The sequence below is a fragment of the Vigna umbellata genome, chromosome 5 (genome assembly GCF_029865625.1).
Source record: "Vigna umbellata cultivar VRB3 chromosome 5, Vumbellata_1.0, whole genome shotgun sequence".
In the NCBI taxonomy this organism is placed as follows: Eukaryota; Viridiplantae; Streptophyta; class Magnoliopsida; order Fabales; family Fabaceae; genus Vigna; species Vigna umbellata.
Window position 1 is genome coordinate 15,524,563 of NC_142169.1, and position 12,476 is coordinate 15,537,038.

Consider the following 12,476-nt stretch of genomic DNA (forward strand, 5'->3'; position numbering starts at 1 on the left):
ATTTAAATGCTATTTAAGTATGAGCCTAAATATTAAAGTAAAATAGGTTTGTTTATCTCCGTATATAATAGATATAATCGTTATTCCGCATTGATTGAAAAAAATCGGCACATGCACCATTTCACTTTTATGGTATTCAACAATTATACTAGCGAAGCCTGACAATTAGTCCAAGCTTCTGAAATATAATTTTAACAAAAGTAACTTTTGTATTTTACTTTTAAAAAAACTACCAGTCACAGCAGAATACAGGATTTGAAATAAGCACATAAGAAAAGTATTTCAAACACAAGTTATATCGTTCAAAAAGCAAAACCAACACACGGGCAATTAAAGCAGAAAATAAGTATTCCCAATGCTTGGATCACAGTTCAGAAGTCTTCCATTGCTCCACTAGAAAGAAAAACTTAGTATTTGGCTCTTCTGGAATAATCTCCTCGGCTTTCCCTCTCATCCCTTATGCGGTCCTCCTCCTCTCTCCTGTGCTTTCTTTCTCCTCTGCCATCATCATCCCTCTCTCCTGTGCTTTCTTTCTCCTCTGCCATCATCATCCCTTCGCCGCTTTCTTTCTTCATGACCATCATCATCATCCCTTCTGTGCTTTCTTTCACTACGACCATCGTCATCATCATCCCTTCTGTGCTTTCTTTCACTACGACCATCTTCATCCTTTGAGTGCCTTCTCTCTATATCATCATCCTCCCTTGAGTTCCTACGTTCTCCACGACCATCCTCAACCCTATTGTGTTTTGCTTCCATATGAACATCACTCTCATCCCTTAAGTGCTTCCTTTCTCCATAATCATTATCATCCTCCCTTCTGAACTTTCTTGCTGCATGATAATCCTCATCCCTTCTGAACTTTCTTTCTCTATGTTCATCCTCATCCCTTGTGTAATTTCTTCCTGTTTGATAATCTTCATCCCTACCACGCTTCCTCTCAACACGGTCAACTACATCCCTCAAGTTCTTCCTCTCTCCTTGGTCATCCTCATCTCTTCTACGGTTCCCTTCTTTAGAATCATCATCATCCCTTGCCTGTTTTCTTTCTCCAAGATCATCCTCATATCTTGAGTGCTTTCTTCCTGTTCGGTTAACTCCCCGACCATCCTCATGCCTTCCGTGCTTCTCTTCTTTGGAATCATCTTCATCCCTAGCATGCTTTCTTTCTCCAACACCCTCATCCTTCAAGTGATTTCTTTCTCTGCGATCTTCATCCCTTCCACGTTTTCTTTCCCCACCGTCATCATTACCCATGTGATTATCATCATCTCTTCTATGCCTCCTTGCTAAATGATCCTCACCATAGCGGGCAGCCTGACCAACAAAATGTGATTCAACATCCTTGTTATAATAATCTCTGCCTCTCTGCTCAGAGGTATCATCATCACGCCCTGCCAGCCTAACTGATTTAGATTCAGTCTCAGTTTTTCTATCATCTCCATCATGCTTGGCAAATGGGAAGGGCTCCCTATCTCGTTCTGTACGAGTTTTCCTGTTACTGTGTATCATTTCTTGAGTTCTACTATTCGGTCCCTGGGTAAAATCTTTCCCATATGACCTTTTCAGGGAGTCCAATGCATCAGTGTTAGCACCGTTCTTCCCTTTTTCTGCACCACTATCTCTGGATTTACTTTCTTTCATGTCATACCCTTTACCTTTCTTTGCTACAGCAGAACTACCCTTTTTTCCATATCTATGATCACTATAATTTCTTTCTGAATCACTGTCACTGCTATTCTCAGAGGAAGTGTATGTTCCCCTTTTAACATTTTTGTCATGACCCGAAGGATGCTTAACACGGTCTCTATCAGAATCCTCATCCTCAGAATTATGCCTTCTTGTCCTCTGCTTCCCAGGTCTACCATATTTCTTTTCCTCACTATCAATATCAGATTCCTCCTCAGAATCATGACGTCTGCTCATTTTTGAATGTTTAATCCCATCCTTAGTCTTATGCTTGGGGACGTCATCATGATGATCAGAATCGTACTCTGAAGTGTGCTTCTTATGAGACTCTAGTCTCTTGTAACTTTTTCTTGCAATATTGCTGTCATCAGAATTGCTATCCTCCACCCTACCCTTCTTGCTGTGCTTAGGAATTTTCATCTTCTTTTTGGCCTTGACCTTCCTCTTAGGATCACTATCAGAATCAGATTCATCACTGCTGCTTGCATAATTTTTACCACGCTTCTTTGTACTTCTCTTCTCATTTGGAGAAGAGGTTTCTGAATCAGAAGATTCAGAAGAGTCAGAAGAATCAGAAGAATCATCCTCGGACTTTTTCTCACGAGTTCCAATCTTCTTATGGTGCCTTGTATCTCTAAGGCTCTTCTTAACATTTTCATCGTTTTGACCTTCAACCATTTGTTTCTTCCTACTGAAATCTCTGTCCAAAAAGGCATGTTCTGGCTTTGAATTATGTTTCCCATCCATGTTAGAACCATTTTTCCCATCATTCCCATGGCCATCAGTCCCATCTGCATTTTCATTGAATTCAGATGATACAATGCCAAGAGCAGCTTTTAAAGATTCCATCTGTTTTTCCTTTCTAGCAGCAATTTGATGAGTCTGTGTATCTGAAACCCTGAAAAACTCCAAAGAATTTTTATTAATTATATCTAGTCATAACTTTACACATACCAGTCAAAAAGTGGCATATACTCCATTCACATTAATCCAAATCTAAATACATTTATGCCTTCAAAACATCTACCAACACCACTAAAATAATTAAAACAACCTTATATTATGTAGAAATGGACTTTAAGCCTAATTCAACTCCACAAAACTAAACTAGCTTGTAAAGTGAGGTTTGCACTCACTTATACACTATGAATTCGCCTTATCTCTAATCCGGACTTCCAACATATATTCCAATAATGCAATTATGGTAGTCGAATTAGGATACGAAAGTATGAATCGGACAGCTCATTTTCCAAATGACATTCAAAATTATTTTCATTCCAGTTTCCAAAATATCTTAGTTTAAATATGAAAATATAACTTAATTATAATGCGTTGAATAATGATTATCTTTAGATGTATAGTCTTTATCTGCTTTTGTTATACCTATTATGTTATAGCCAGTAACCCTTATTTATGATTTCTCAAAGTTGTATTGTCAATTACTCAATATATATATATATATATATATATATATATATATATATATATATATATATATATATATATATATATAGATAGATAGATAGATACACACATCAGCCGGAGTCTGAACACACATTGTTTTCCAATCTAAAACCTTCAACTTAATGAGTCTAGATTTTCTTATTTATATTTTGATAAAAGAAATATTAGAAAGCCTACGAATAAAACGGTCCAATAGATAACGTTTGGCCCAAAGTGATAAGATGAGACCGGGTGGTGTTTGTCTTGGTACTAAAATATAAAAGACCCTAACATAAGAAAAAGAAGCTAATACGTTGTAGTATATTTTAGGGTTGTGGGATACCTCCCTTCTTAATCCACAACAGTAAACACAACTGAAATGGAACGGAGGAAGTGTAGACTGCAGTGCAGTGATTTGACAGCTCCAGCAGCCATTCTTTGTTCTTTGGCTGCAAAAATAGCTGCTTTGGCTGCTTGAATAGATGTGGAGCAACAGCCTTCGGATAAAGCATATCGTAAGAATTGGATAATCGGTGTACCAGATTTGATTCACAGATGTTGTGGAGGTATAGACAATGATATGTTCCTACCATCTAAACGTAGGATGTTACCATTTGAATTTTCTGTTACACTTAATTCTATTCAATTTAGTAAAGCCCAAACGTAAAAGATCAAGAGACTAAGTTTCCTTTTGTTCTTACATTGAGCTTTCTTGTCAAAAAGAGTTGAGGATTAACTTAGATGACAGACAAAAACTAGGAAACAGAATAATTCGCCAAAAAGATAAAAGAGCTCATCAACAAAAAGCATGATTGAAACAATTATATCACAAGAATCACAACCCCAAGACATGCCATAAAAGATCAATAACTTCTTCTGACACAGATACCGGCATCACATCACAAATAGTAACAATCACAATGCTAACATAATTACTTCACAAAAACCACAATTCTAACACAAATATCAGAATTCAAGATCAATTACTTCTTATCTGATGCAGATACAGATGCAAGCTCATCAGTGGCAGCAGCAGCTTCCAAATTTTGGCGAGTTTCTTCGAGTTTCTCAGCAATCTCAGCATCGGTGTAGCCCTGATCGATGAGCTTGTCTTCAAGGATGACAAGCTTAAGCTCGATCTGACGCTTGCGATCATGCTCAAGGATCTCTTTGTTGGGCTTCCTGGAAAGCCCAGCAGTGCCCTGATCTGACTCAAATCCCTTTGTGTTTTCCGAAACCTTTGAAATCTTGGGCTTTACAAAGAACTTGTTACTCTGAATGTACCCATTTGTACCAGACCCTCTTGGGGTCTGTAATCCTATTCCATTGTACATATCAACTCACTAAAATTAAAACTGAAAAAAAAAATGAACAAATGATTAGAAACCAATTTCAAAGGTAATTTAGAGATCTAATCATAAAAAGAAGATGTATATAATGCACTTAACAAATTGTACACCCCAGAAAATTGATTTTATTGCAAAAACAAAATTAATGATCTTCCTATAATACCACATATCAATATGCTAGCAAAAAGAGCATGGTAACACACAAGATTCTGTTTATAACACAGAAATCCAATTTGATAGTGCAAATAACATCCCACCAAAGTTTCTCTAATTCAACAGAAGTGACTAAAAAGTTTAATTTGATACCAAGGAAAGCCAAGCAATTGAAACATGAAAACTAAGTAAGCCTCTCAAAATTTTATTAAAAATGTTTCCCTTTAATAGCTCTTTGATAAGAATCCTAATTCTTTCAGAAGCTTAACTACTTAAAAAGGGAAAGATAAAAATTATAAGAATAAATTGATAAATTGATACACAAGTACATGATAAATAGGGTAACCCTAGACACAATATAATAGGGTAATCCTAAACACAATATAAAATATAATCATGATAAATAGGGTAACCCTTGACACACTATAATGATGATAAAATAGGATAAATATCCTAACAAAAACATTAAAAAAAAAAAACACAATAGATAAACCTAGGCCAATTTGCACGACATTATTTTGAATACCCTTATTTTGAATACCCTTATTTTGAATACCCTTATTTTGAATACCCTTATTTTGAATACCCTTATTTTGAATACCCTTATTTTGAATACCCTTATTTTGAATACCCTTATTTTGAATACCCTTATTTTGAATACCCTTCGTAGCGATAAAAATCAAAATTTGCAGTTTAGTAGCAGAGTTGTCCTGCAGGAGAACGAAGTCAATCTCGCTTAGCCTAAAAGCTAGAAAAAGAAACAGTGTTTGAAACACAAATTCCTCGATTGAAAATTAGAGATCACTGCCAAAAGCTATACGAAAACGGGATATAATAAGAAAAAAATAACAAGTATAACTAATAATCATTTAACCCTAAATTCCAATAACAGAGAAACTTCCAACTTTACCCAGTTTTGGAATAAACAACATTTGTGTTTGACCCATTAAAATCCTCTGTTTATCAACAATGGAAAATAAATACGATTCCGAAGGTTAGCACATGGATCAAAAAGAGAGAAAGCAAATTAAAGACTATACCTCCGAAGCCAAGAGACAGAAAGCCCTGCGAGTGAACTCGGAGAGATGGAGGATGAGGACGCGAATTAGGTTGGAAAACAGCTATTTGGGTTAGTAGATTTCAAATTGAGTGAGTCTGAATAATTGCTAAAAACAAAACTATGAATAAATAGTATAAAAAATCAGGCTATGGAAATAATTTAAACCATTTTTTTATCTTTAATATTTAATAAAAGATATATTGATGTATTTAGTTCCTCCTTATTAAATACATGTATTATTTATATTTAAATCTATATTATCTATAGCTACTATTATGTAAAAAGGACAAATACATTTCTTTTTCATTTTATCTTTTAATAATTATCTTTTTAAATTTAAATGATTAAGAAAATATTTTTTGATATTATTCTTTTACTAACTACTTTTTTTAATTTAAAAATTATTATTTATAATAAAAAATTACTTATATAATAAAAAATATACAAATTATTCTTTTTATAATTTTTTAATAAAAAGTATTTTATAATTGGGTTAAATATGTTTTTAATCTCTCAATTATCAAGGGATTTTGGGTTTCGTCCTTCCTTCAAAGTTTTCTTCACTTTGATCATTTTTCTTAGGAAACTATAATTTTTAGTCTTCCAAAAGCAACAACGTTAAATTTTGGCCGATGGCTCACGACGTGCTACATCACTCTTCCTTTTTCTGAAACGTGTTGATCCTTCCTTCCTGCATCTTCACGTTGAGGCTTCTCTCCCTCCCTTATTCATCTTCATCATCCTCCGAACTATCTTCATCGTCGGGCCGCCCCCTCTTTCTTTGTCTCCGACTAGTGGCAAATCCCTCTATACCCACCAGACCGAGGCCAACATCTCCCGCTTCATCTCCATCGCCGATGAGTACACCGTTGGAGTAAAGGAGGTCAGTGTACTCGTCGACGATGGAGACGAAGCAAGAGATGTTGGTGCTGGTTTGGTCGATGTAGAGGGATTTGCTATCGACCGGAGAAAGAGGGAGAGGGGGCGGCCCGACGATGAAAGGAGTTCGGAGGATGATAGAGATGAATAAGGGAGGGAGAGAAGACTCAGCAAGAAGATGCAGGAAGGAAGGATAGACACGTCTCAGAAAAAGGAAAAGTGATGTGGCACACCATTAGCTAGCTCAGCCAAAATTTAACATCGTTACTGTTGGAGGACTAAAAATTATATTTTTCTAAGGAAAATGATCAAAGTGAAGCAAACTTTGGAAGAGAGACCAAACCCAAAAACGTTTGATACTTGAGGGCCTAAAAACATATTTAACCCTTTATAATTTAGTAAATTTTGACTCTAATAAAAAAAAAGACACATATATATGTAACTAACACATATTTTTCCTAGTTAATAAGGGATTCAATATTTTAAAATTCTAATTTTACCGTTTTAATAACTATTTTTTGAATTCTAAGTAATTACGTATAAAAATATCATTTTGCGGTTTTTCTAGTAATTACTTTTTCATATATAAATAATTACTTGTAATAAAAAGTATTTACATAATAAAAATATTTATAATATGTAAAGATATAGAAAATTACATTTTAGAGGTGACAGTAGTTTAAAAATAATGAGGCTAAATTATTTTAAAATTAAAAGATTTTAATATAAATAAATTTAATATGAACGAGTTTCATAATTTTAAAACACTTTATCTCTAAGCCACTTCTCTAACTTGTCTTCAAGAGTTCTCACTCATTGTTCATTTGTTTGAAGATTAGAGATTTCTTGAGTGATCTTGAGACGATATCTTCAAGTACATCTGATTAATTTCTCAGATAAAGAAAGTTGGTTTTTGCTTCTTTCTTTGGTTAGTTTTGTTTTCTCTCTTGCATGTAAGCTTTTCGTGGTTGCATGTGATGTTGGAGTTTTCTATAAGACTTTCTGCTAATTAGTGGTCCTAACATATACCTTAATCATGTTTCTATTGTTCGTAAGAGCAAATAGAGCGTTTTGGTCATTTGTTAGGTAAGGGAAGCTAAATACCATTATTCTCAATTTCTAATATAATTTCATTAATGTGTGTACATTTGATGGTATGTGACTGATTGGAATTGTTGTTTTAATTTATTGAGTCACTATAAAAATTTTGTTTTAAAATTTATGGTAGTGTGTTGTGTAACATGTTTGAATTGGTCTATAATTGATAAGTATATTATAAGGATTTTCTGTTGAGAGTTTTGCTTGATAGTGTACCTATGTTTGTTTTTTTGAACATGATAAATTGATATGTGGAGTTGTTGTTGTGAATTCTGTTGAATGTGTGCTTGTTTAGACTAAAAATTGTGTTGAGTTGAGGAAATGAGAATCTGGCCATTGAAGTGATTTGGTATTCTTTGTGACACCTAAACTTGTTTTTTAACCATTCACTTAGTTAGGAAATCCAATTTAGTCAACTGAATAGGTCTCTGGTTTCCCAATTTGCAGTTTAGATGTTGTGGATTTCTCGTATGGCATTAAGGGATACTAATGTGGCATTTATTGCAAGCTTGGTAGTAAGGGTGATAAGTTCCCTTCATGGCTGGATTCGAGCTCTTCACGGTTATAGATGCAAAATAGAGTCAAAGAATGGATGAGGCAGTGGAACTAATAAATGAATGGAAGGTGTTTGAGTGAATTATGAAGAAAATCTTTGTAACACCCTAATTTTGGGATGTCACTATAACGAATAAAAATTTAGAACTTTAAAATCATAATACCATTGCAGAAATTCAAATTCAATAAGTCTTTACAATAGAATGGAGCATCATAGTTAGGTTCAACTTTTCAACCAATCTAGTGCTACAACAATTGCAACAAGATCTATTGCCCATAATGAGAGAACAAGTTTTCTTTTGAATTTGCCATCTTGTATGAAAGATGTTCTCTCTTTAGGACATGTGTTCAACACATGGTTTGTTGTTAAGAACCCTTCTCACCATGAGAAGTTTGCTAGAACAAGGATAAACTTCCTCTCCATTTAACTCTTCTTCATGTTCACTCTCACTCTCATTAGTTTTGGACTCTTCCTCACTACTATAGATGTCAATGCCCTTCATGATGATGGTTCTCTTGGTGGGACACTAAGCAGCTATATGTCCTCTTCCTAGGCATTTAATGTAAGACCCGAGAAAATAGGAGTCTTAGAAATAAAGTAGTTGACAGAAGATAAGAGATAAAATTTTGGTGGATTTAGATATTTAAAAGTGATATTATTATTATTAGATATTGTAGATACATTAAATGATATATTGAGATATTATTATATATAATTAGATATTATGGCTAGATAATAATAATATATATTATTGATAGACTCATTATAATAAATTAAAATAAAAAGTATTATTATAAGTGAGAAATATTACAGATAAAGTTAGGTGGATTCATAAATATTAAAATATAGAGAAAAAGGTGGTTTTGTGTTTAGAAACCCTAGAAACTCTAAATTAATGAGAGAAAATAGAGAAAGAAAGGAGATTGGCGTTTTGGGAGAAGAAGAGAGAGAGCGACGAGAAACTCTTGGTGTAAAGGAAGATTGATGGTGTTTTAGGGTTGTAGATAAATCCTTATGATTGGCCAAGGTATGGGAAGCTTACCTTTGTTTTTTTATGATGTGTGTTATATGTGTTCTTGGTTATTTTGGATTGATAATCCTTGTTGATACATATTTATATGATTATGATTATATGTTACTATTGTTGGGCAAGGGTTTGTGTATGAATGGGCATAGGGTTCATGTAATATTTGTGTTGGGTTTTCCCTATGAATTTATATATGGGTTGTTGGGTTATCCCAATAGAGGGTTTGATGCTAAGGGAGAACAAAGTTATGATGCTTGGGGGTTTCCATGCAAATATATGTTGTAAGTGTTGGGTTATTGGGATCCCTTCCTATGTGGAGAATGGGCCAAATAATGTGGACCATTATGTCTCACTTTGTTTTAATGGAGGTGAGTCAAATTAGTAGTGAACATTAGAGTCATTTGAAGAGAGGAAAAAGCTAAGTGAGAGAGAAAGGAAGAGAAGAAATTATCTCGCATAACACAAAATCTACACTGGTGTTTTCATCGTTGTGAAGTCGTTCACCGTTGGATCTTGCTAATATTTGGACAGTGGGTTCCAGACGTATGTTTCTTCATTCTGACCGTTTGGATCGTCCATAGGAGGTCTAATTTGGGAGAGAACAACCTAAACGAAAAGAGGAAATTATTCTTGTATAACATTAAACCTGCACTGATGATTTCGTCGTTGTGTGTTCCAAACATATGGTTCTTCATTATGACTGTTCTGATCGTCAATCGAAGGTCTAGTTTGGGAGAAAACAGCCTCACATCAGCAGCTTTGTTTTGGAGAATTTTCATCTTCTTTGTTCTCATTTGTAAGCATATGCTTAGTTAGTTTGGTTGATTGAAAAACCCATTTGGTGTTTTTATCGGAGACTCTTTTGTACCTTATTATTGAGGGTATAGTATGTCAATTATTGTATCTAGATGATTCAAATGATGTATTATGTGTGTTTGAGTATGTTTACATAGATATGTGATGCTTGAATGCATGTATGATGTGTTAACTATGTTTCCACGTGATTTAGGATTGATATATGTATGTTTGAATGCTTGAATCATATCTAGGATGTGTTCGATTCGGAAATAATTGATTATCATTAATTATAATCGATTATCTACGCGTTGGTTTTGAGTGTGATTTTGAGAATAATCAATTATCTAGGATGATAATGGATTATCCCTTCCTACGTGATGTTTCTAGGTAAATTTCACTGAGATAATCGATTATCTTATGTGATAATCGATTATCACAATGCATTTTGGTGAAAAATGGTGAATTTGGTGAAGAATGGATTTGAACCAAGAATGAGGAGCCGTGGAACATGATGGTAATCAAAGATTGAGGCTAGTGGTTATGTTTAGGTTCAATTTGAGTTGTGGTTGAGAGTGGACAATGAGTAAGTGATGCGATGTACCTGAGTATGTGATTGATGAGCATGAAAGTGGGGGATAAGTCTACTTGTTGTACCTCGTAAATCCTGGTTCTATCTACGAATAGGTGCTTCCTTTTGCCTTGTGTGCATTAGAAGGAGATGACCTGTAAGGGAGGTTACATATGTGCTGAAGGAGAGGCTACAGGTGGACTATAGGAGAGAGTACAATCGGTGAGATAAGGTACAAGAGTGAGATGTACACTTTCCAATATATTATATTGGTACGGTGATGCTCATGGTGTTGTTCATGACTAGGACAGTCATGATGATGGTGTATTTATGATGATGATCATGGTACTTGAGATGCTCCAAGTTATGTTATGTTGATAGTGGTGTTACTATAATGATTATAGTAAGTAGTTAGCATGAGTGTTAATGAATGGATAGACCAATGGTTTATGTGTGAGATGTTAGTGATGACATCAAGGGTTAGAGATCAAGGATCAATGATCGAAGTTCAAGGATTAGGGATTGAGTAATTCAGTATGATTGAATTGTTTATGTTAGGGGATTAAGAATCCTATTGTTATTACTACTATGTATAAGGTATTTGATTATAGTTGATATAATCACAAGGTATGTATCTTGTTATGTGTTTGATTATGGTTTATATGATCATAAGGTATGTATCTTGTTGTGTGTTTGATTATGGTTTATATAATCAGTATGTATGTACCTTGTTGTTATGATTGTTTTACCGATAGCTTATCCTATACATGTTTCTGTTTGTGTGTTTGTGAATGAAATTATCGGCGATGATCGTATAATGTGTTATACGTGAGTAGATAATGTTACAGATGTTCCAAAGGCGTGATTGTTTCGAGAGAAGATGGGGAATAACCTTGGGATTCATTTAAAGTTATTTTGTTTTACAAGTTAAGACAATATAATTGGAGTATTTCCTTCGTTATTTTATTACTTGAAATAATGTAATGGATAAGGTTTTCTTTTAATACATTTCTATGCCATGATAAATTTTGAATTTTACTGATTTTTAATAACCCGTGATATCTCAGAAATTGTGATGTTACATTTAACACAATTTATGTCACTATAATGTGAGTGCATGTGGAGGTTTTTTCTTTATCCTTTTTAGGAATCTTGGCTAGAGGTTTAAATGACTCTTCTGTTTTAAAACTTTTTGTTTTATAAGAAGCCAAGGGAACTTGAGTCTCTCTTGATGATTTTCTCATATTTTGTTGTTCTATCTTAATGTACATTTGAACCAAATCATTTAAATCTGTATAAGGTAGAAGTGCCACTATATCTCTTATATCAAAATTGAGTCTGCTCATAAACCTAGTGAAGGTTATATCTTGATTCTCAACTATGTCTGCCCTCATCATGTATAACTTTATCTTTTTTGTTCATAACATTGTCGTTGACGTGATCAAATTAATATTACTAAACTATAACAACTTCAGTATTGCTAAGAGAGTAACCAACAAAATAAAAAAGGTAAAGTCAACTCTAAGTTGTCTCCCAACAAACACAGAATTAATTCTTACCAAATTACTTCTTATAAAAGCTATACAAAAGGGTTAGTAAAATAAAAATGATAAAGAAGATAAAGATCAATAAAAGATTAAAGAACAAAATAGCGAAAGATAGAAAGAAATAAATTTATAAAAAGATAAAAATAATTGTAAAGAAAATATGATTTCACTGCTTTTTCAAAATAGGATTCATCATTGGTTATCTAAAGATTAAGATTATTGTTCAATTAGTTATTGTGTTAGATTTTCAAATTAATCAATGTAAATTCTGAATTAATTTGTTGGCATTCTCACTCTTAACCTAGGTAC

General features: G+C 33.8%; 1 protein-coding gene across 1 annotated transcript; it reads right to left on the reverse strand.

Annotated features, from left to right (window-relative positions):
* Nucleotides 1-186: 186 nt before the first annotated feature.
* Nucleotides 187-5,795, reverse strand: LOC124833271 (pre-mRNA-splicing factor). The gene is given in 4 exon segments (XM_047307725.2): nt 187-515; nt 517-2,587; nt 4,120-4,487; nt 5,675-5,795. Coding segments are annotated over 3 exon segments (2,526 nt in total). The 5' UTR covers nt 4,467-4,487; nt 5,675-5,795; the 3' UTR covers nt 187-407.
* Between the last annotated feature and the right edge of the window lie 6,681 nt (nt 5,796-12,476).